This window comes from Vigna angularis, chromosome 3, assembly GCF_016808095.1.
Source record: "Vigna angularis cultivar LongXiaoDou No.4 chromosome 3, ASM1680809v1, whole genome shotgun sequence".
Lineage (NCBI taxonomy): Eukaryota > Viridiplantae > Streptophyta > Magnoliopsida > Fabales > Fabaceae > Vigna > Vigna angularis.
Genome location: NC_068972.1, coordinates 11,076,802 through 11,100,135, shown reverse-complemented (window position 1 = coordinate 11,100,135; position 23,334 = coordinate 11,076,802). Strand labels below are relative to the sequence as shown.

Here is a 23,334-nt window from a genome sequence, read left to right as displayed (position 1 = left end):
AATTAAATATGTTGTTGTCCTTGCGAAGCACGTCTTTTGTTTTTTTAAATACAAAATAAAATGAAACGTTAAGACGGATATAAACAAAATATAATATTTAAAGCAACTATAAACGTAATGCCATGTGGCTCTGAACAAGAGTGGTGAATTTCGGAGTCTGGGTGTTGAAAAGTTTCAGAATGTGATAATGGGAAATCACTGGATCGATGCCATCGTAAGTGCTTGCATCACTGGTAGCATCTACATCATTCACTTTATTATGACTGATGTGTCCCTCTTTCTTTTACGATAACAAAATTATAATTTTTTTTATTATAATGATTATTAAAATAAAAAAATTATTAAATCATAAAAAATTTCATGTAATTATAAAAACAAAAGGAATTAATTTTTACAATTTTATTATAAACAACTTTTATTCATTCATGTAAATTATAATACCTTTTATCACCGTTTCGATTTTCATGACATTTTGGGTGAACAAAAATAGTGTGAAAACTCTTGGCACCAATTTCTCAGCAGTGTGTATAAGCCACGTGTAATATCATTTACTAATCTAATAACTATAATTAAAATAAACAACCATTTTAATCTTCAAAATATAACCATACCACATTACATAGACCTAATTTACAGATTTTTACCTATAACTTTAACTTACGCCATCATACTTTATAATTATAGTAAACACCGACGACTTTATGAACCCCTACTAGTTTATGCTTATGCATATATTTTTTTTAAAATCCATTTATGCTGCTAATCAATACATTCTGTAGTTCTAGTTGAATTTCTTTTTCTTAATAAAAAAGAAAATTACTATTGGAGAATTTCAAGTTGTCAACATGAGAGTATGCACAAATATACTAAATTTAGTAAGCACAATGCAGTAAAATTATTTCCGTCATTGAAAACGCAGAAAGCAATTCGTAAACAGTGTTATTCACTTATCCTTTGTTTTATGTACTGCTAAAGTGAAGCAGGTATAGTACAGGGAGACAGAGGGTGAAGAAGAAGCAGGAAACTTGTGAATTAACTCGTCCTTTTCCAAGGGCCAGTGTTAACAAGTAATTATAGGTTACATGTTAACAATCTAGGAAGACTCTTGCTGACTAAGTCTCATGGACATTCATTTCATAATGATATGGAGATAAAATAGCCATTCTGGTTTTTGGTCACGGCAAAATTGATGGAACTTACATTCCTAAATTGTAATAGTATGTTGGTCGCTGTGAAGGGAGACCAAAACATTCTCCTAAACATAACCATTAGACTTTTTTGAGCCTCTTGCATTTCTTTTCTTAATGTCAGCGTCATAATGCAACAGGGCAGCATCCAGAGCCTGAGTAAAAAATTGTTCGTATCCCTTAATCTTCCATAAGATGTAATAAACAAGAAGGATACAGAAAAAACAAAGACAATGAAAAAAAGGGCATGGACTATCCACTAAATTGAACTGAACAATAACATCAGTCAATCGCTGCAAAACACCTATACAGGAAAAACAGAAAACCTTTTCAGAGAGGAAATTTTAAAATAGGAAAAATCTATGAAGCACGTCCTGAAAATATGACTGAATTTTGTTTTAATCCTCCAAAAGATCTTCAGTTGGCCTCTTTTGCTAAATATTTAAACATCTAAAAAATGTTTACCACCGCTAACTGACGTGTCATGCATCTAAACATGTCACATTAAACCGTTGCCAAGTAACATGTCAAACTTCATGCCACATCCTCACTAAGTGGTGACAGAGGTAAGCCAATTTCTAGAACTATAAGATTTATGAAAACCAACAAACAAAAATTGAAGGACAAAGATCAGATTAAATCATGTTGCTAAGAACTCGACATATCTAAACCAAAACATAACTCATCACGTAGGAAGTGGTTTATCGAGTTTGAAAATCACGAAGAAATGAACATGGTCAATGAGATGTTGTGCTCACCTGCTGCATAGGATGGACAACGAGGGAAACCTGGTGCCGTAAGTCTGACGATGCAGATACCTTTATTTCCTAAGAAGCAACAAAGAAAAGTAGAAACACTAAGTTCTTCAAATAAAATTAATGCAGGTAACAAAAAATTAACATAATAAAAGAAAACGCGTTAGAGCAGGGAGAAAATCTAGAAGAGGCTTTAGCTAAAAGCGTACCTCAAGTTTAGAATATATTTGTGATATGGAATCTTTCAGTCTTCTTGTCTGCATTTAGTTCACGAGTGAGAAAAACATTAGATATATAATAAAATGGAATTCATAAAAATTTCTCAATGCATCACTACAAACATATCTACACTATAATGAGTGTGTGATCCAATTACCACCATCGGCACGTAGAAGGAAAAACCCTCTAAAGTCATCTAATGGCTATCTGACATAGAATACTTATATTGCAATTTTGATCATAAAACACCAAACTTATGTCCCAGCTTAATTGCTCGGACCAGCAGGGTTCCTTACATGGTATCAAAGCCTGTTTCTTGACTCTTCAAACAAAAATAAGTTATAGATTGATGATTGGTAAGTTTACCTGACCATTAGAAATCAGTTCAATAGTTACTAAAATCCTAAAACAAACAGGTTTTTCTGTCAGGCAAATGTTAGAGACGTAAAAGGAATTATTAGACCCAATTTGAAAAGCTAAGTGATAATTTGTTTGCTGACAATTACCTAGTGGGAAACAGATCATCAAATGTCTGTAACGGCATAGCAAACTCAAAATGTGAAGGCCTGAAAAATAGAGTTTAAAAGAGCAAAAAGGTTATTAAGTTAATGGGACCAGACTTTAAAAAGCCCATTTAAAACATCCTGGTCCATTAGCTTAAACATTATGTCTCTCTCTAAAACTCAGTTTCAGATTTTCTCTACCTTCTCTCTACCACAACTCTATCTTCTCTCTACCAAATCTCTTCTCTGAACCGTTTAATCTTTGATTAGGTGCCGTGAAAACGTCCGCAACGTAGTGGGCTTCGAAGCTAACCGATTCATTTCGGGTTCTAAGCTGGTAAGTCCCTCCATGCAACCTCTTCTTCGTTCTTGAACTGCGACATGCATTTTGCTGGTTGCATGTGCCTTAAGCTTTCTCCATTTCCATTTTTCCACTCCATTCTAGCTCTAAGACCTGCTTCCATCACCATTTTGGGAGGTTGTAGGGTTTTATTGAGTTCTTGCGGTGAAGGAACTGTTGGGGTGTTCTTGCGAGCTATCTAGTCAAGTTACACTAAGGTAAGGAGAGCTAGAATACTTCTTTAAATTTCTTGCATGAAGTGTATGTATATTGGATTCTGAATTGGTGCCTTGTTTGGAGTTGTATTTTGCATTTTGAGTATGTTGTATTGTATGTGTTGATATGAGAAATCCATGAACCTGTGTTGAGCTGTTTGGAATTGATTTGGATGGGTTTGAATTGCTATAATTGACCAATTGGAAGTGATTTAAGTGTGAAATCTGGTATATTTTTGGTTGGATAGAAATTTGGAGTTTTGTGGTTTTTAGGTCACTTTGAGAGGAAGTGAGGTAGTGATTTTGGGCATTTGGGGTCTAAAGCGCAACTGGGCTGTTGGGGCAGTCTTAGCCACCTTAATGTGACTTGTTTGAGTCACTAAATTGATCAAACTAGGTGCAAATCCGTGGGATTGGGTTTTGGGTCCCTAGGTTGGGAAAATTGATGTTTTAGAGTTGAATTTGAGTTTTAATCACTTTAGAATGGTAGTAGGAATGTTTAGAATCATTTAGATAAGTTTAATTAAGTATAAAACAAGAATTAAGGGTGTTAGAAGTTAGTAAAAATGGTTAGAAATGGTCATGTTGGATTATGCTCATAATTATGCAGAGTTCTGCAGAATTATGTAGAACGCTGCAGTTGACCGTTCGGTCTTGTGCTGCTCTCAGTCATAACTGGGTTGGTCTCTTTTGAGTCTTACTAGTTCATGACCGTTCGGTCTCTTAATGAGTGTTCGGTTTTGTACTGGCACTCGGTCTCAAGGCTCTAAGTGTTCGGCCAAGGCTCTAAGTGTTCGGCCAAGGTTCCAAGTGTTCGGCCAAGGCTCTAAGTGTTCGGCCAAAGCTCTAAGTGCTCGGCCAAAGCTCTAAGTGTTCGGCCAAAGTCTAAGTGTTCGGCCAACGCTCTAAGTGCTCAGTCAAAGCTCATAGCGTTCGGCCAAAGCTCTAAGTGCTCTGCCAAAGCTCCTAGCGTTCGGTTTCTCTTAGTGGTTAGTCCTAAATAGTGTTCGGCCACTTCTTCAGGCTTATCTTTTATGGACCGTTTGGTCCTGTCCATTGGAAAGTGAGATACCATTCGATCTCCCCCATTTATAGGGTGTTCGGTCTTGCTCATAATGTGTTGATGTTTTCTGTTTGGCCGCCATTTCTATTTATTCTAGTATGCTATTTTGATTAATTGTTCTAGTTGCTTTAAGGGCTTATGTGTGCATTACCATGTTGGTGTTAAAGTGGAAAGTATTAGTATTGGACGTAATTCCATGATTCTCAAGGGAGGAACATGGTGGTGCCCTAGTGTAAACTGTAATAATTTTTTGACAAACTGGTTTACTGCTTGACTTACATGTAAGCAAATAGAAACTTCTTGCAATGTAAACCGTAATAATTTATAAACACGAAGTGAACATACTGCTCTTTAAAATGAAACAGGAAAAGAGATAATTGCAAGCAAATCCACATCCCAGACTCATTCCATTGGAGCGATATTTAGATAGGTCATGCATCAGAATCAGCATTTAAAGATCTTTTAAATCACAAAAGATCAACATTTACCTTATTAACAAGGTTTTGAGTTGTAACTGGATATGAAGACCAAAAGTGCCTAAGCAATTCCTGACTGCAGACCCAATGCTGGAAAGAATGGAGCATGTATGAAAAATATAAATACAATAATTCAGAAACACCCCATAAGAAAATACAAAAGTTATGAAAAGTCAAACTAAAGATTGAAAATAAATGCCAAAATGCTATATCTCAATGCGCAAATAGAAGTCCAAAAGATTATCCTCTGCTCTTTTCTTATTTTCTTTCCACTCGTTATATTTTGTTTTCCTTCTCGAAGACCTCAAACAATTGTGGATGACTTACATCTAGTAGTTTCTCCTTGGTAGTATTGGGCAATATATCAAGGACACTCTCTTGAGAAGTTTTCCCAAGATGATATTTGGTGCTTGAGATATTTTTAGTCAATCCATGAAGTACCTGGAAAAAAATAAATGGCTTTCATTTTCAATAGGAAAGAATATTTGTTATTACAAAAGAAACAAAACAAATGTTTCTAAGCAAAATATTGAGAGATTAACCATATACACCTGTCAATTATTAAAAAATGGTATTCTTTTCAAATATAGAATTATGTGATGCAAATATATATTACCTTAAGAGCGACGTCAGGACTAAAGAGAGGATCCCTTAATCCAGTAGCTTGGATTTTAGATATAGCTGACATCAAAGAACCATAGGCTTCCTCAGAACCCAAACTGCATGTCATTTGCTCCATTCCAGGTTGGGAATCATCTAAAGTTTTTACTGCATTAGCTTGTTGAAAATCAAAATAGTCACGAGGGTCCTGATTATGAAACAAATACATAAGTCAGAACACTTAACAGATATTTTATCAAAAAAAGACATTAATTATTAATTAGTAAATTATTTATGGGTTTTTTCTATTCTAAGTCCATAGGTAAGTGACAATAAGTCATCTACAGAAAGTTTTCACTGAAGAAGTAATTATTACATTGAAAGTACACAAGTTATTCAGTGGTTGCTCTTTTAATAGATTTAAAGCATTTGTTAGCGTGTATTTAATACTTCCAGACCTGCCCCAATGGGCACCAATTTTATAAATCAAGTTATTCACTATCACTATAATAAACATGGTTCATCTAATTCTTGAGAAAATATTGAACCTTGATACAGAGTGGTGCATAATGATGATCATCTTGTGCCTGAAGATCTTCAATCGGGGTCATCTTGGAAATTCTGTTTTGTCTCTCCTCATCGCCTACAACCTCATCAGATTCTACACAGAGAAATGAAATAAGAATTTTCTCCATGTGAACAGATAGGAAAAAGGAAAGAAAAAAGTCAGCCGTACTAACTCTGTTTTCTTCGAGCAAGAATTTCGGCTACTGTTCTTGGGTGTTCCATTTCCATATCTACATTTATATTTTGAAATTTGACTCATCAGACCAGACCATATGGCCATAACAAAGTTGCAACTATCCAGATGTGAACTATCCAGATGTGAATGCATTTTACTCTCCAAGTTCTCAATTGACTTTGGGAAAATGCTTTTAAAATGTGTCTTACTCTTGGTCAAGGTAACACTTAATGACAATAAAATTTGTCAACATAAATGAGAACAGAAAACAAATTTAAGATTCTTAAAAGCTGAGCTTTTCCAATTTGCAAATCACAATTCTTCACAACCTCTAAAATGTCCTCAGACAAATTTGAAGTGAAACAAATAGCAGAAAAGTGATAATATCATAATACAAATCAAGGAAGTCTCTCCCCCTTCACTTTGGTATATGTGCTCGAGAAATAATTAAAAGTCAACTTCAATATGGCTACAAGAGTCAAGTAAATTAATCACAAGGAAATAATTTAATTATGACAGGCATTATTAGTATTTGCCAATCTTACAAATTTACCACTGAAGACAATTTTTGTCTGACTACTGATATACATATTAGACAAAATAATATTTAGGGAACATATATTACGATATGGGAACACAAAATTATGAAACAAAATTGTTTTTGGTAGACACTGAAAAAATCAATTTGAAGAGAAGAAATTACCTAAAGTTTTTCCTTCAAGAACAACTGCACCTTGTCTATTAAGATCTTGCAACAATGTTCTCTTATACAGAGAATTTTGGGCTTCAGATATTTCCTTGCTACCATCTCGGAAGATCCCATGATCCTTCTCATCAAATAGAGCAAAAGGTCAACACACAGGAATTCAACACAAATCTAGCACTTCTGAACCAGAAGCATAAATAGACAACAGAACATTTGAATCGAATTAACTACTAAACAATTAACAGCATAAGGTACGGAATTTAAATCATATATATAGTATGAGACTTGACAGCTTTTGTAAACAACTAGTGGAGGCTCCATAAACTCTTCTAGTAAACTAGCAAGGCTTTACATAGTATAATAGATTAAATAACATAATAATTAAACATATCAACTTTGTAAAGCAAAATATCAAAACCACAGTAATAAAATAACAAAATTTTGAAGTACATTACTTCTAAACAAGATCAAACTACACCAAATCATGCATAAATAATTCAAACCCAAGTTCTTAAAATGATAGCCTTTAGAAAACCAAAAAAGGACTAATGTCTTCAAATCTCCATGTCCAATAACATCATCTCCAAAATCACCATCTCTACTGAGCTCTTTCTCAGATGAAAAATGTGCACCATCAAAATTGGCATCCGTTTCCAAATTATGAAGATAAAATTCAAGAGTTGGATTATTCGAACTTCCTCCAACAGATACAATGTTGCTACCATCGTCTTTACCCCAAGGAACATTCTCTTCATCAACATTATGTCCTTCTTAAGTCATCCATTCATAATCAAACATCATAACATCAATTTTTCTCATCTGTCTAGTTAAATATCTTATAAAATAAGTCATTCATCTCCAAATGTAAGTGATTTCTTTTCTTTGTATGAACCTAGAAAACACAAAAAATTGATCTTGGAGACAATGCTATCAAAGGATTGGACGTCTAGATTCGAAAACATTAGACCTTTATTGCTTTTTTCAAATGCTATGATTTTAAGAACTTATGTTTTATGAATTTTAAACACAACTTGGTGTAGAAGTTATGTACAACACACTTCGTTAACAGGTTGGAGCTTTGCTATTTTGCTTTATTATGGAGTTGAAATGTTAAATTATGTTATTTGTCGGCATTTTAATATTTTTTATATTAGGTAAACTCTTAAGAGTGATTATATATTGGAACTGAAAATTTACTTTAAAAGGGGTGAACTCACATAAAATGTGAAACAATACATTATTAAGATTTGAGATTAAGGAATTGTTTCATTCACCGTACAGGAAGATGTGTGTAATCATCTCCTTGGTCTGCTTCCATATCTAAAGTTGGGTCTACACGTCGAACCTGCAAAAAGACATATCAATATAAATGGAATGGAGAATGCAGCTAAAATGTCTTCAATGAGAATAAAAATTAAAGAGAAAGATGACAAAGACCTTCTTTCGAGCTTCAATTTCTAATATCTCATCATCTTTCAAGAAGACAGCAAGATCCTCATCTTCAGCAGCCTCGGCAGCTGCTGCAACCGCATTTTTGGTGCTATGGAGATACTCAGCTTTGAAGTATTTATTCCAAAAATCTACCTCGTTCATCTTGAATTTGGAGACCATGGGGGGAAAAGAAATAATTTAGTAAGGATAATGCTTGATATTGCACATAAATTATTGCAGAAGATAATAACAAACACCGCAAGATTTTCAATATACTTTACTAGGTACAAAATTGAGGAACGCCTGATGGACAGCAGGTTTGAGGGCGAAAATCTGAAAACAAAAAAATGCAAAAATAAAATAACGATAATAGACATTCAATTTTTTTTCCCCTTAAATAAGAAATGAATATTTGAAATAATGAATGAAGTACAAGTATAATCAAAACAAAACCCTTCCAACCAATGCAGAGAAATACTAGGGAACCAAACGAAACATAAATATATAATTAGGCTGCATAATCTCTAACAGTGAAATAAACCTATTTTAAGCCCAAAATGCAATAAGAATCCTAAGTGGTAACCTCAGCAGCCAAATAAGCAAACAACTCACAAGGTTTCTTGGTCCAATAGCAAACAAAATTATTCCGTAATATATTCTTAAGTATAGCAATATATCCTAACAAAACCATGCTAAAGAAACCACATGCAGAGATAGAAGGAAAAGTTAAAACATATGTCAAAAACCAAATACCAGTCTCAACCCATGATCAAACTGAAAAGAGAGCCACCACATTAAAAATGAACAGTTTAAATTCTAAACTTTGTTTGAGCTCAAAACCACCCTCCTTGAACTTCCAAAACCAAACTTAAAAAATCCTTTTGAAGCATTAGTTAGTGTAATTACTAATCTTGTAAGTTCATTTCATCTTCCAATTTGAATTGTAGCCTTTGATTGAGAAACCATCTAAACATTCTTAAACAGAGAAGTAACCAACTCCAACACCCCAAAAAAGATCATTCCATACAATATAAGGCTCAAACAATTACAATCTTATATAACAGGCTTTCAAGTGCTAAATATTTTACCTTAAACATTAATTATGCTGATTCTCAGAAATGGTAAAGAAAATGTGTGTTTTGCTTAGTTACAGAAAAAACTAGAAGAGTTAGCTCCCAGAAGTTCCCCAAGGCCAGGGCAGGCCTCCAAGCTCTATGACTACTTATAAAGATACTTACACATTATCCACCAACAAGGTCCTCACATCGGCAGCAGGACTTGAACTATGTCCTTGTCCTCATGAGATATGAGTCTGGTCCTTACCAACTAGACCAACTGGCCCAAAAATTGAAAGTTATCACTCTATTTATTGACTTGACATCATCAACAACAACAATAACCAAGTCTTACCCGACCACATGGAAGGAAGCCCAATGCTAGAGGCATAATGAAACCACCACTTCCTTTTTTAAGTAAAACTAATTGTTGTATCACTTCCATTTGATATCAATATGATGAACTATTGCATGCACAATGCGCCAGAAAACAAACAAAAAGATGAGAAAGCTAAAAAAGTATGCTTCAAATAATTGTCTAAAATATCATATGCACATGGAAAGGTGAGTGTAATTGCATTCAATTAATGGTTGTTGTCATCAAGTTAAAATTACATGCATAAGCTTTTTGTCAAAATGACTGTCAATCTATACCCACCGTGCCCTCGTTTCCGGGCAGTGCATAAAAGTCTAAACAAATACCAAATAGTATAATCACCTACAGCACAGAATCTAAAAATTCAAGATTCAGCTTAAAATCTAGTTAAACAGAGTAAGAAGCATGCCTGATATTTAATCTCTGGTGTCAACTGAAATTTAACCTGGTTTATCTGAAAGAAGAACAAGGGAAAAGAACTAGTTTAAAATCGTATCCACGCATTAGAAGCCAAAAAAAAATACAGAAACTGTTTAGAGATCCTAAACATGGATTTAAAATTCACAAACACTAAATAAAAGCTCAGTAACAATAAAGAACCCTTATCTCACTAGATGGGGTTGGTCATATACATCAAACTATCTTGTTGAGATTTTAATAGTTGTTATAGATACGACGATAACAATGAAAAAAAAAAAGGATGTAGGACTTGCGAGGTTATTAATTTTAATATTCAAAATTCAATTTAGGACCTACATTTCACTAAAATTTTCAAATAATTTTTAAACTTCCAAAAGCCAAAAAATAATTTTTTTTCTGTTCTCAGTTTTTAGAATTAAGAAAACAATAGGGGATTTGAAAATGTAAAATAATAATACATTTTACATGTTTCTTCAACTTTCATTAGAAAACAATTTCCTTTAAGGAGAGATAGTCCATAATTATTAAATACATTCATGGAGATCTCATAAATAAATCAGAAAATCTAGACCCACTCCTTGCTTCTTATACAATTTATTCTTGACAAGTCAAATACCAGGGGTAGAAAAAACGGGACAGGTCCGACGGGCTGACCAATCAACCCATGTGCAAAAGCACGGGTCAGGTTAGGATATTAAACTTATCAACTCGTATCAACCCAGTCCATTTGGCCTGTCAGCCCGTTGGCTGCACATTGCCCGTAACCCATTTTAGCATGAGAAAACGGGCTGGCCCGTGTGGCCCTTATCATTGGTTTTTTTTATTTGTTTGTTTTAGTTCTTTCTCTCATCTCACTGACACACAACATTAGTCACCCGTGTGACTCGTTTTGCCACCCCTGTCAAATACCAAAATGTTGAATGCCAATGACATCCAGCTTTTACAAGCCCATCAGTGGTACATAACTAAGATGTGATATGTTCTTGTTGAATAAATGCAATGAGTCATTATTCACTCATACGATAAAATAAAAGACAATGAATGTATAACAACATTATTGGGAATGTGAATATTGCAGTTCGTATAGTATAGTCGGTGTTAGATTTAGAAAATTGTCATTATTCATTAAAATGACTTTAACTCCATTAGAAGTAACAAACCAAGCATCAAAGATAGTTAATCAAGTTTTATCATGAAAAATTCAACCAACATTTTTTAAGTACAGTAAGAAATGAGGGTAATAGGCACGATAAGGATTCTGCTCATAGAAAACACAGCTAATACGTTCTCCCAAAAAAAAATTACTTGATTCAAGTTTTCATAAATTACTAAAACAAATTACTAGTTAATTAGTTTTTTAAAGTTGTTTTGATGTGCAAAGTTAACTGTATTTTGTGAAGTTGAATGTGCAATTGTCATAGTATTTTTAGATATTAAAAGCTTCCAAAAGCTGAGTTTTGCAAATTATAAGAGAGGAGTAAGATTTTTTTATTAATACAATGAAATTTGGAATTTGAGGTTATTGAGCTGCAATGTTCTCATCATGACATCCAAGTAAGTGCATTCATAAAGACATAGCATCAGTGCAGAAGGAGAGGTGGTATCATACCCGTCCATCACTCATAGGCTTTGTGTCAAATATCAGAGAATTTTTAAATCCAATCCTTTGTTTTAACTTTCTGCTTTCATCTTGATCCAGCAATTTCTGTAGAGCATATTAAAATTATAAAAGAAGAAATTCATTAAGATGAATAGTAGAAAGTTACAAGAAACTTGGAGGCTAAGAATATCCGTATGAAAACAAAAGTAGAAAAAAGTCAATAGACTGCATGATGCCTTTAAATATCTAATTGTGAAACTTCTGTAGAAGACCATATATTTCACACTATTTTATTTGCAAAAGTACTTTCCACAGTATTTTTCATGCCTAAAATTTATTCAAATAATCATAATAGAAACCAATCATCAACATCATTGATGTTGGGAATATCTTTACCTTCTTAGTAGCCCAAAATTCTGATTCTGTAAGCTTACCACTAGCTACAAGTTCCTTATGAAGTGTCTGCAACTTGCTGCAAAAGGTACACTTCAACAAAATTAGTAACATTGAAGGAAATGAGGAATATCTCAAACCATGATAACATCTAGAGTAGACAAAAAATAATATTGAAAAGTGAACAGATTGAGTTCCTAATTTATTATACAGCATGGAATTTGAGCAAGAAAACTATAAAAGGACAATTTAAGATAACAGCACAATACCACAGAGACCATGTCTAAATGGTCTTAGTTGCAAAAGAACTTGAATCATAATAGAGCAAGATCACGAATAAATAATTATTTTCTTTTGAAAAATTATAATTGTCCAGTTCCAACATCCACCATGAGATATTTAAATAGCCTTGGGCAATGTTAACAACTTGTGAGACATAATGAACCATTAGAGCATAAGTACATATTTATAATTGTAACCTCATTCATTTACTCCTGATTATTGAGGAAGATTTAATCACAATTAGACAGTTCTATAACATCATTGCACTACTTGTGTAAGACATATCTAACCACCATTGTCACAAGTACAGATTTATAATTATATGCATACATTCCTCTACCCGTAAACATATGAGACGAAAATTTAACAATTATTACTCAGACATTTCAATAACCTCACAATACAATTAACCACTTGTGAAACATTTAACTATTATTGCTACAAGTACAAATTAATAATTGCATACAATCACATGTATTTACTATGACACACCTGTAAGGCAAATAACCATATTTACACACGTGGTTAACCATGTGTGATGGGTGGACACTGGATGGAGTATCCCTGGCATGCATTAATCATTAATCCTTTCTCTTAAAAGTTAAAGTGCATTATTTTAAACCAAATACCTATCTTCCTGCAATAGTTTTATCCTGAGAGTCATTTCGGCAGAGCTTAGCTGTTCCTCAGAAATAACTTTTGTAGCTTCTCCTTGCACATGCTTGCTAAGGGCAATACCTGCTCAAACAGATAAAACATCATTATAGGAAAGATATACAAAACAACTGAAAATAAAAAAATAATATGCATAAATAAAAGGAATAAAAGAAAAAATAACAACAATTCAAAACTTCCTTCTAATATTAAATTTACCATGTCATTTTTCAATCCTAAGAAAACTGCATTAAAGAAAAAAAAGGAACGGGGTAATGCATCCCAAAATTCAAGAAAAAGGAAATCTGGCGCCATTTTCTTCTCTGGCATATGAATATACGAGGGAAATAAATATTTAATGCTATGCATCTGAAATCATATTTTAATTAACTTTTTTTACTGATTTAACATGCTTAATTGATAAACTTAAGCCGATCAAATGAGTAAACAACATAGCAGGCCTTCATGATAAGCTACATGACGTGACAACTCAAGAATTACAAAAGCAAGTTAAAGAAGCCCACAGGATAAAATTTTAAGCATATAGAAACAGCAAAACCATGCCTCGGTTCTGTTTGGCAGTAGCCAAAGTAAGTTACTTACCCACCAATTCTCGACAAACATGAAGATCTGCAAAACTTTCTAACTCGAATATATAACTTCCCTGGAACATCAAATTGTAATATGATAAAAATTCATACAAAAAGGAAGAGGCATGAGCATGTCAGGTGTAGTATTCCCAAGTAAATAAAAGGCATTCAAAATTCAAATTGAGTAGCGTTCAAAAGTAAAAGAAGAAAAAAAAGATCGAACCAACTCAGCAGCATAAATAGCAGAACAAATGTAAACAAGAGCAACAAGATTAAAAAGTAACAAAAGAACAACCTGTGCATGTGTAAGGTTAAGCCATGGCGGTTTGCCTGATCCCTCTTTAGTGTGTTTATGACCTACAATTTTTTCCAGCGGAGAAAACAAAAAAATGAAAATCAAAAGTAATGCATACGCGGTATCACTAAAACACTGAGATTGTGAGGTCAATAACTTTCGGAGGTCCATAACTTCTACACAATTCAATAAAAGTTCATATGAAACTTCACAGTCAGTTTAAGGAAAGAAAATACGAAAACAAAAAATAAAAAATACTCTTTATAAATCTGAACTCCACATCAAGCTTGTTGTTGGAGGTAGGATCGTTGGGCTTGAAAACGAACTTTTCTTGAGTCTGCAGAGAAAGCGAACGAAATTCCATAAAAATCTCAACGCGAAAACGAGATTTCACAAAAATATAGCACAAGTTGACAATGCGAATGCACCAATCTGAGGACGCCGGGGGTGCCAGGGTCTTTGACGGTGGCTTTGTATTTGACACGCTTAACCACTTGCCCCGACGACATCGTTTCGAACTCCGATATCGCGTACAGTTCAGAAGATTAATCTGCAACCAAACAAAAAAAATCCAGAATAAAAAAACAGAAACATGGAGTTCGCGAGCGAGTGATGATTGAAAAAGCAGCTATACTCCGCATTTGGCTGATTGAGAAAGACTCAGAACGGCGCAGTGTAGAGAGAAGACGATGAATTATAATCACTATGCTTCTGCTTTTCCACACTCTAATTTTCACAAAAAGGATCATCACGATGATTCCTTAAATTAACCCTGTAAAATTAACTTCGGATCCGTCGTCTACTTGTTACAACGGTTAATTTTTCTATATAAAATAATCAACATATATATCTATATATATATATATATATATATATATATATTTGTATTTTGTGAAAATAATAAAGGCTGTGTAATTTAATGTTGTTTTAAATTATTTAAGAAATTATAAATCCCACTTTTCATGTTAATTTTTTTAAAGCATTGAAAAATTGTTTTGGATTGTTAAAGTAAACAAACAAAATCTGTACAAAGCACTTGAATCATTATAGAACATGACCCTGTTTTAAGTAAAAAGGCAGGAAATGCATTTAATTTATTTTTTATTTTTATTAAAAAAATCATTTTTTGAGTATGTGTAAACCCTTGTATAAAAAAACAGTTAAAACAAAAAAAAAATATTTATATTATATTATATTTTTAAGTATTAAAAAAGACATTAAGTTATAGTTGAAAAAAAGAAAAACTGGAACAACCAGAAATATCAAATGGTTCCAAGACAGTTTAAAACGGAGCGTTGTACCATAGGTAGTCCACAACTCAGAGAAGACTCTCTGAAACTGAAAAACCAAAATCGGCAATAACGAAACTTGGATATCTCATGTTGTGTGTGTTGCGGTGAACTAACACTGAAGTGTTGTTCTTTCTGTTCGGAGCAATGTTGCTGAAGCTGCAGCTATTGTACACTCACACACCTCTCCTCTCAAACGCAAACGCGGTTCTTCTGTCAGAGAAGCCCGAGCAAGTTACCCCCACAAGCAGAAAACAGAGACTCCCTCTTCATAACGGAACTGGCACGGTTAAGCCAGAGACCAATTTAAAGAAATGCGGTCCAGTGCAGAGTTCGGAAGAGGGTGTTCCCAGAAAGAGAAAACCGGAGAAGTCGCACACCAAGTGTTCGACGAAACGCGTCTCTTACGGTGGATGCATTCCCGCGATTTTAGAAGCCTTGGATGCGGTTCTCGACGTGGATGAGGCCCTTGGGCCGTGGGAAGACAGGATTAATAACAAGGAGAGGAGCATTATTTTGAAGGAGCAGTTGAGGTGGGATAGAGCTTTGGAGATTTTTGAGTGGTTTAAGCAGAAAGGTCACGAATTAAACGTGATTCATTACAACATCACGCTGAGGAGCCTTGGGAGGGCACGCCAGTGGAGACGCGTGGAGAGTTTGTGGAATGAGATGAATGCCAGAGGCATTGCTGCCACCAGTTCTACTTATGGAACTTTGATCGATGTTTATAGCAAAGGAGGGCGCAGGGAAGAGGCGCTCTTTTGGCTTGACATGATGTTGGAAAATGGGGTGGAGCCTGATGAGGTCACTATGGTGATTGTTGTTCAGTTATATAAGAAAGCAGGAGAGTTTCAGAAAGCCGAGGAGTTTTTTAAAAAGTGGTCTTCGGGTAAACCTTTGAGGAGCAAAAGCAAACCTTTGAGAATCAATGATGAAGGGGTGGATACTCGGGAATTGGATGAAAGGGTGGCGTGTGCTGATGTTTCATTCAGCTCGCATACTTATAATACCTTGATTGATACGTATGGAAAGGCTGGTCAACTTAAAGAGGCATCCGAGACTTTAATGGAGATGCTTAAACGAGGTGTGGCACCCACTACAGTGACGTTCAATACGATGATTCACATTTGTGGAAACCATGGACAACTAGAGGAAGTGAGTTTGCTTGTCCAGAAAATGGAAGAGCTGCGATGCTCGCCTAACACAAGAACGTATAATATTCTTATCTCTCTTTATGCTAAGCATAATGATATAGGTAGGGCAACAAAGTATTTTGAAGCAATGAAGGAAGCCTGCCTCGTGCCTGATCTTGTGAGTTACCGTACTCTCTTGTATGCATACTCCATAAGGAAAATGGTTCATGAAGCAGAAGAGCTTGTAAGAGAAATGGATGAGCGGGGTCTTGAAGTTGACCAATATACCCAGTCTGCGTTGACTAGGATGTACATAGAAGCAGGAATGCTCGACAGGTCCTTGTTATGGTTTCTGAGGTTTCATCTAACTGGAAATATGACATCTGAGTCCTATGCTTCCAACATTGATGCATATGGGGAACGTGGGTATACTTTGGAAGCTGAGAAAGTCTTCATTTTGTGCCAAGAACGGAAGAATCTCAGTGTCCTTGAGTTCAACGTGATGATTAAAGCTTATGGCGTGGGGAAATGCTATGAGAAGGCATGTCAATTGTTTGATAGTATGGAAAAACATGGCGTAGTTGCAGATAGATGCAGCTATACTACTCTCATACAAATTTTGGCCAGTGCTGACCAGCCACATGTTGCCAAAACTTATCTGAAAAAAATGCAGGAGGCAGGGCTAGTAAGTGATTGCATCCCATACTGTGCAGTGATTTCTAGCTTTGCAAAATTAGGCCTGTTGGAAATCGCTGAAGATTTATACAGGGAAATGATTAACCATGATGTGGAGCCTGATGTTATAGTTTACGGCATATTGATCAATGTTTTCTCTGACGTTGGAAGGGTTAAAGAAGCCATAAGTTATGTTGATGAAATGAACAAAGCTGGCTTGCCAGGGAATACAGTAATATATAATTCTTTGATCAAATTGTATGCCAAAGTTGACAACCTGGAAAAGGCAGAAGAAACATACAAGTTGCTTCAATTATCAGAAGAAGCTCCAACTGTTTATTCTTCAAACAGTATGATTGCTCTTTATGTTAAGCGATCAATGGTTGACCAAGCAAAAGAGATATATGAGATATTAAAGGAAAATGGAGCTGTGAATGAATTTACTTTCACGATGATGCTGTGTTTGTACAAGAAAATGGAGATGTATGATGAAGCCATTCAAATTGCAAAGCAGATAAGAAAATTGGGACACTTGACAGATTTAAGTTATAACAATATACTTAACCTGTATGCTATTGCTGGCAGACCCAAGGAAGCAATGGAGACTTTTAGGGAAATGTTAAGTGCTTCCATTCCTGTTGATAATTTTAGTTTTAGATCGCTTGGAAATCTTTTGCTCAGATATGGAGTATCAAGGCAGGCTGTTGGCAAATTAGAAGTATTAGTGAAAAAAGATGCTTCCAACGGTTTGCCGGCATGGATGTCTGCACTCGAAAGTGTTCTTGAAGTAGATGATTTTGATCACGACTAGATATATGCTCTTCAACTTATACCTTTCTTATTTAAACATACAAAGCTCAGTTGATTGCTTAAAGGACGAGAGTTGGACCAGGTTGATGCACCCAATCTTTCACCAATTCAAATTTCCTTCCGACTCTGGATGGAGGTATGAAGATCACCTTGTACCTTTTGCCAAATACAGACCAAGAAATGTTTTAGTCCGAGACTTCGAACCAATGACAGCCAGAACGAATCCAAGAAAATCTTTAAATTTGGATGGACCGTGATATAGACTCAAGTGTAAAAATTGTAGAAAAAATAGTGCTCTTCATGAAACCCTCGTATAAATTATGTGAGTAAATCCCTTTGTCAGAGTGATAAGGAAAGATTCCTCAACTTCTTCTATTTTGACTATGTTCTGCTATCACTTGATGAAAATTACGTTCTTTTTTGGAAAAATATGCGCATCTTGTAGGGTTTGAATTGTCAAAATAGAGATGGAGAATATTTTTAAGCGTTATTATATAAATTTCTTGTTATCATTAGTAAAACAATAATTTCTCAGTAGACTATTGATCTTGAAGCACTTGTTCAGCCTACGTTAATTGTAATTAGCAATTCATTGTTTTGACATCGTACTACCACCATTTCATTAAGAAAATAAGATTAATTAAAAATAATCTTTGAAATGGAAAATCACACTACTACCACCCTTTTGTTTTAATAGATCTAAACAAAGATAATATTAGATAAAGAATCCATTTTATAAGCATCTTTATATAAAGCTTATCCAAAAAAGTTAGAAAGTTGTCTCGTTTGAGAAATGTCAACTACTAATATGTTTGCAATGTTAGAAAAATACGGAGTTCAATCTACTGAAATTATTTCGGGGCCGTCTTTCAATTGACAATTTCAGAGTGGAACAATGTTCAATCATAATTTGGAATCTGAAAAATGTTTCAGGTGTTCCTCAATTCCATTGCAACCACAATCTCTCCCTACATATTTTTTTTATCTCTACCTATGCTTACACGGATACATGATGCCTTTTGTCAACAAATCAGCGGAAAAAAAAGGCAAAATAATGGTGACGCACCACTTCACTCCAAGTCCAGAAAAAAACTACCAAAATAGTTCCTTAATAATCCATGCCACCCATGCCGCCACCACCCATGGCAGGAACATCTTTATCATCCTTTGGAAGTTCAGACACAACAGCTTCAGTTGTCGTCATCAAAGATGACACACTGCAAAAGAATAGATAGGCATCAAGCAAAGCATGACATAAAACAAATCTAATACATCAATAACTACAAAAAGTTCCCTAAACATCCTATCTTACCTGGCTGCATCAACCAAGGCGGTCCTGATCACCTTCAATGGATCAATGATTCCACTTTTAACCATATCAACATATTCACCTAATTATGAAGCAGGAAAAGAAAAATACAAAGAATCAGTAATAATAAAAGGGTCACACATCTTTAGTCAAAAATAAGTACTGTCATGAAAACACAGACAAAGAATCATTACCTTTAGCTGCATCATACCCAAGATCATAATTATCCTGTTCCAACAGTTTGCCAACAACAACAGCACCTTCAACTCCTGCATTTGAAGCAATTGTGTGCACAGAAGTCTGCATTGTTTGTTAGCACAGGTAGTTAAAAGAGTTAGTTAAACCATACTATATTTAGAGCTAATAAAGCCCAAAATATTACCAAATCCAGCAAGAAATGTATAATAAGAAAGTTTAAAGATATGCTAACAGAAGATGATCTATGAAATAAAAAAGCTAGAAAAAAAGAAAACACTAACCTTCAAAGCATTTTGGATAATCTGGACACCTATCTTCTGATCAAAATTGGCAGTTTGAAGCTTATCCAACTCCTTTGATGCATAAAGAAGGGCGACACCACCACCTGCGCTAAAAGTATAACATATCAATTTGGTGGAACATAAAACACTAAGCTTACAACTGGTAGTGCTAATAATTTACCTGGTACAATTCCCTCCTCTACAGCAGCCTTGGTTGCATTTAAGGCATCTGTCACCCTATCCTTCTTCTCTCCAACTTCGGCCTCACTAGCTCCTCCAATCTGCAAAAGTTTAATTTGAAATGTCAATTTTCTCATGACAACTTTATATTGCCAAGTAAAAACCTAATAGCAACCAAGGTACCTTAAGCACTGCAACACCCCCAGAAAGTTTGGCTAATCTTTCTTGTAATTTTTCCTTGTCATAATCTGAAGTGCTGTTTTCAATTGCTGATCTAATCTGTATATAAAGATTTGTCAAAAAACAAATAAAAAACATCGACAATCTGATCTATTACTACATAGAAACAAATTACAGCAACAATAATAAAATCAAATCTAACATAAGTTTCAAACAAACCTGCTCGCATCTTTCTTCAATTGCTTTCTTATCACCAGCTCCATCAAGAATAACAGTATCATCTTTAGAAATTGTTATCTATACAACAATGAAAAACCTATTTAGTAGTCTAAATCATTTAACCAGTAATAATAGAGAAAAATCAATGAAAATTTAGTTTTAAGTATAAACACAATCAGTAGCACCCAAAGGAAAGTCATGATTCACCCTCAAGCAAAACATCGAAATGAGAAATGAAAAAGAAAACATACCAAAGCTCTATCATGCCTTCACATGGTATATATAACAAAGTAAGCTAAAAGGTTACCTTTTTGCAAGAGCCAAACATTTCCGAATCCACTTTTTCAAGATTCAAGCCAAGCTCTTCAGTGATAAGCTGGAAGAATAGAGAAAATACATCATTTTTGTTAGATGGAATTTAAGAAAAGAAATCAGCAAACATAAAACTTACTAGACAGAAAACTTACTTGACCCCCCGTAAGGACAGCAAGATCCTGGAGACCAGATTTCCGATTTTCACCAAAACCTGGAGCTTTGATTGCACATACCTAAACCAATATGCAGCAAATATCAGACTAAATAAGCAATATCAATAATCCAAAATTAATTGCACTAAGAACTGAAAGGTACGACTTCATATAGGAAAAACAAACCTTGATTCCAGCACGAAGTTTATTTAGAATAAGAGTTGCAAGGGCATCACTTTCCACATCCTCAGCAACAATCAACAAAGGTCTTTGCCTCTGGAGATATAGAGGCGTCAGCCAATACCAATATTTTAGAAATCAAAGCAACATGAAGGCAATGACATTGCTCACCTTCAAAGCTAACTCTAATACTTTAACAATGGCATTTATGCTCGAGATTTTCTTTTCATGGATTATAATGAGAGGGTCCTCTAGTTCCTGATGGACAGCGACATCAAATGGTTACATATAATATCCAACAAAAATAAATAAAGACTCATGACCAAGGACAAACGTAAACTCCAGAAAAGTAGATATGTAAAGCGAGAGCATACACATTTCTGATTCTTCTGGTTTGTTATGAAATACGGAGAAATGTATCCCCTGTCAAGCTTCATTCCTTCAACAACTTCCAATTCGTTATATAATGTCTTGCCATCCTGACAAAGTTTATAAAAGTTAACCCCTAGCATATTAAGAAATGGATTGCTATTCAAACCATGGACCCCTTTGAAAGAGGAAAGATAAAGAGGAGGAACAGAAAAGGCATAATAAAGAATAGGTGGGTTGGAATTAAAAATCATAGGGGGGAATATCTACTGAACATTATATCGATTATATCAAGGACATAAAAAAAATGCCCTCTGGACCAAGAAAGAATACCCAAAGAAATATTTCCTAAAAAGATTAATATAATAACTTACTGAGATAGTGATCACACCCTCTTTGCCAACTTTCTCCATAGCTTTTGCAATTAACTCACCAATTTCCCTCTCCCCATTGGCAGATATTGTCCCAACCTATCGCCACCACAAACAAATTGTAAAGATCGGTTAATGCTCGTGATTCAAAAGCATCCTTGCTGTTTCCAATCTCCTGCAATATGCCAATAGTGGCTCTAACAAAAAAAGGAAGATAAACAAACCTGTGCAATTTCTTCAGAAGTGCTAATCATCCGTGCTCTGCTTTTCAGATTTGTCACCACATCATCAACAGCCATATTTATACCTCGTCTCAGATCCATAGCATTCATTCCAGCTGCAACTGACTTACACCCTTCCGTAAATATAGCTCGGGTAAGAATTGTAGCACATGTGGTTCCTGTCAAATTGCTCCCTCATTATTAGCATTTCCTTAGCAAGAAAGCAGCTAGTGCAGAAGTTTAAACCCATAAAGTAAAATCCTGTATGGTTATAACAGCTTACCATCGCCAGCGACATCATTGGTAGCGTTTGCAACCTGCTTTACAAGACTGGCACCGATATTCTTGACTTTGTCCTTGAATTCAATGCTCTTAGCAACAGTTACTCCATCTTTTGTCACTTTGGGTGCACCAAAGCTCTGCTCAATCACCACATTACGCCCCTAAAAGTTTAACATAAACAACAATTATCAACACCAACCAAAGTGACGAGAATAGGATCAATATCTTTCATTTGTAGATCCAAAGACATGTTCACCCTTCAGAAAACCAAATAAATATGCGATTAAATAAAAACACGGGATCAACAATCGTACACTTGATATAAAGTTCCATTTACAATCCTTTCCTCTTGTTCTACAACTTGTAGTCAAGATATCTTTCCCAATAAGACATAACAAGAAAACAAAGAAAATATCGTCACCTTAGGGCCCATGGTTACTTTGACAGCATCAGCAAGCTCTTCAACACCCTTAAGCATCAAAGCCCGGGCCTCCACGCCAAACTTAATGTCTTTGGCAGCATAATTCCTGCTCCAACTCACCCTACTTCCAATCTTTGGAATGCAAAAACCCAACACTCAGCATCACAATAATAATAAATATATATATATATATATATATATATATATATATTACAGGAAAACGGATCATTAATTTCAAAACAATTTTAACAAAATAATTTGCCATGAAAAGAATGGTATTTTACTTGTTGAGTGCTGCTCCTAGCAATTCTGCAATCATAAGAACAAAATTTAACAGTCAAGAACATTGAATACAATGATATATTGAAACAATACACCACAAATTGGTAATCAGCATTACTGGATCTATCTAAGATATGCCACCCAAAACCCAAAAAAAAGTTAGAATTTTGATCCATCCTTAGGCATTTCCTAAGGGGCCCAGAAGAGCAATGGCAGAAAATTAAAAAAAAAAAAAAAGTTGAAGAAAAAATTCAAAAGGCAGAAGAGAACAGTGCCATTTTAGAAAACTTACCTAGCTTTGGAGGCAAGGGAGGTTGCAAAGCGGTACATGATGCCAGCAACTGAGAAAGCACTCAAGAAGTTGCAGAGACTAACGCAGAAGGGAAATGCTTCACGCTCCTTTTCTATGGAAAGGAGGGAAGGCTCTAGAAGAAGCAGTTTCTAGGGTTTAGGGTTTTATGCTCCAGAGTGTGCTTTGTTTTGTTTATATTTTACATTTTTTTTCTTACATAATTAAAGGTTCTCGCTTTTGCACCACCATTTTTTCTAATATATTTTAGAAAAT

The 23,334-nt window shown here is 34.8% G+C and overlaps 3 protein-coding genes across 4 annotated transcripts; 1 reads left to right on the top strand and 2 right to left on the bottom strand.

The window, feature by feature from the left end:
• Positions 1-1,006: 1,006 nt before the first annotated feature.
• LOC108343287 (general transcription and DNA repair factor IIH subunit TFB1-1) lies at positions 1,007-14,679 on the bottom strand. Of its 2 annotated transcripts, none has more exons than XM_017581472.2 (21): positions 14,537-14,678; positions 14,331-14,452; positions 14,161-14,239; positions 13,903-13,964; positions 13,621-13,681; positions 12,993-13,101; positions 12,085-12,160; positions 11,698-11,793; positions 10,078-10,122; positions 8,514-8,570; positions 8,244-8,399; positions 8,086-8,151; positions 6,804-6,927; positions 6,099-6,155; positions 5,907-6,019; positions 5,375-5,566; positions 5,086-5,199; positions 4,771-4,848; positions 2,152-2,199; positions 1,946-2,014; positions 1,007-1,342 (listed from the first exon to the last, which is right to left on the bottom strand). In XM_017581472.2, the coding sequence occupies exons 2-21, from the start codon at positions 14,409-14,411 to the stop codon at positions 1,256-1,258; spliced, it is 1,770 nt and encodes a 589-aa protein (XP_017436961.1). In that variant the 5' UTR covers positions 14,412-14,452; positions 14,537-14,678; the 3' UTR covers positions 1,007-1,255. The 2 variants fall into 2 exon arrangements, 1 of the variants encoding a protein (XP_017436961.1); XR_008247633.1 differs by lacking the exon at positions 1,007-1,342 and adding an exon at positions 2,668-2,727 and having other exon boundaries at positions 1,945-2,014; positions 14,537-14,679.
• A 140-nt stretch (positions 14,680-14,819) lies between these two features.
• LOC108341232 (pentatricopeptide repeat-containing protein At3g23020) lies at positions 14,820-18,182 on the top strand. Its single transcript, XM_017578922.2, has one exon. It carries the CDS (start codon positions 15,339-15,341, stop codon positions 17,808-17,810), a length of 2,472 nt encoding a protein of 823 aa, XP_017434411.1. The 5' UTR covers positions 14,820-15,338; the 3' UTR covers positions 17,811-18,182.
• Positions 18,183-18,652: 470 nt separating this feature from the next.
• On the bottom strand, positions 18,653-23,238 carry LOC108343342 (chaperonin CPN60-2, mitochondrial). The gene is made up of 18 exons (XM_052874986.1): positions 23,062-23,238; positions 22,772-22,796; positions 22,488-22,619; positions 22,068-22,227; positions 21,788-21,963; positions 21,567-21,662; positions 21,198-21,302; positions 20,995-21,081; positions 20,830-20,919; positions 20,644-20,724; positions 20,484-20,552; positions 20,177-20,254; positions 19,961-20,056; positions 19,779-19,878; positions 19,598-19,701; positions 19,313-19,418; positions 19,122-19,200; positions 18,653-19,026 (listed from the first exon to the last, which is right to left on the bottom strand). The coding sequence occupies exons 1-18, from the start codon at positions 23,097-23,099 to the stop codon at positions 18,918-18,920; spliced, it is 1,731 nt and encodes a 576-aa protein (XP_052730946.1). The 5' UTR covers positions 23,100-23,238; the 3' UTR covers positions 18,653-18,917.
• Positions 23,239-23,334: the final 96 nt, after the last annotated feature.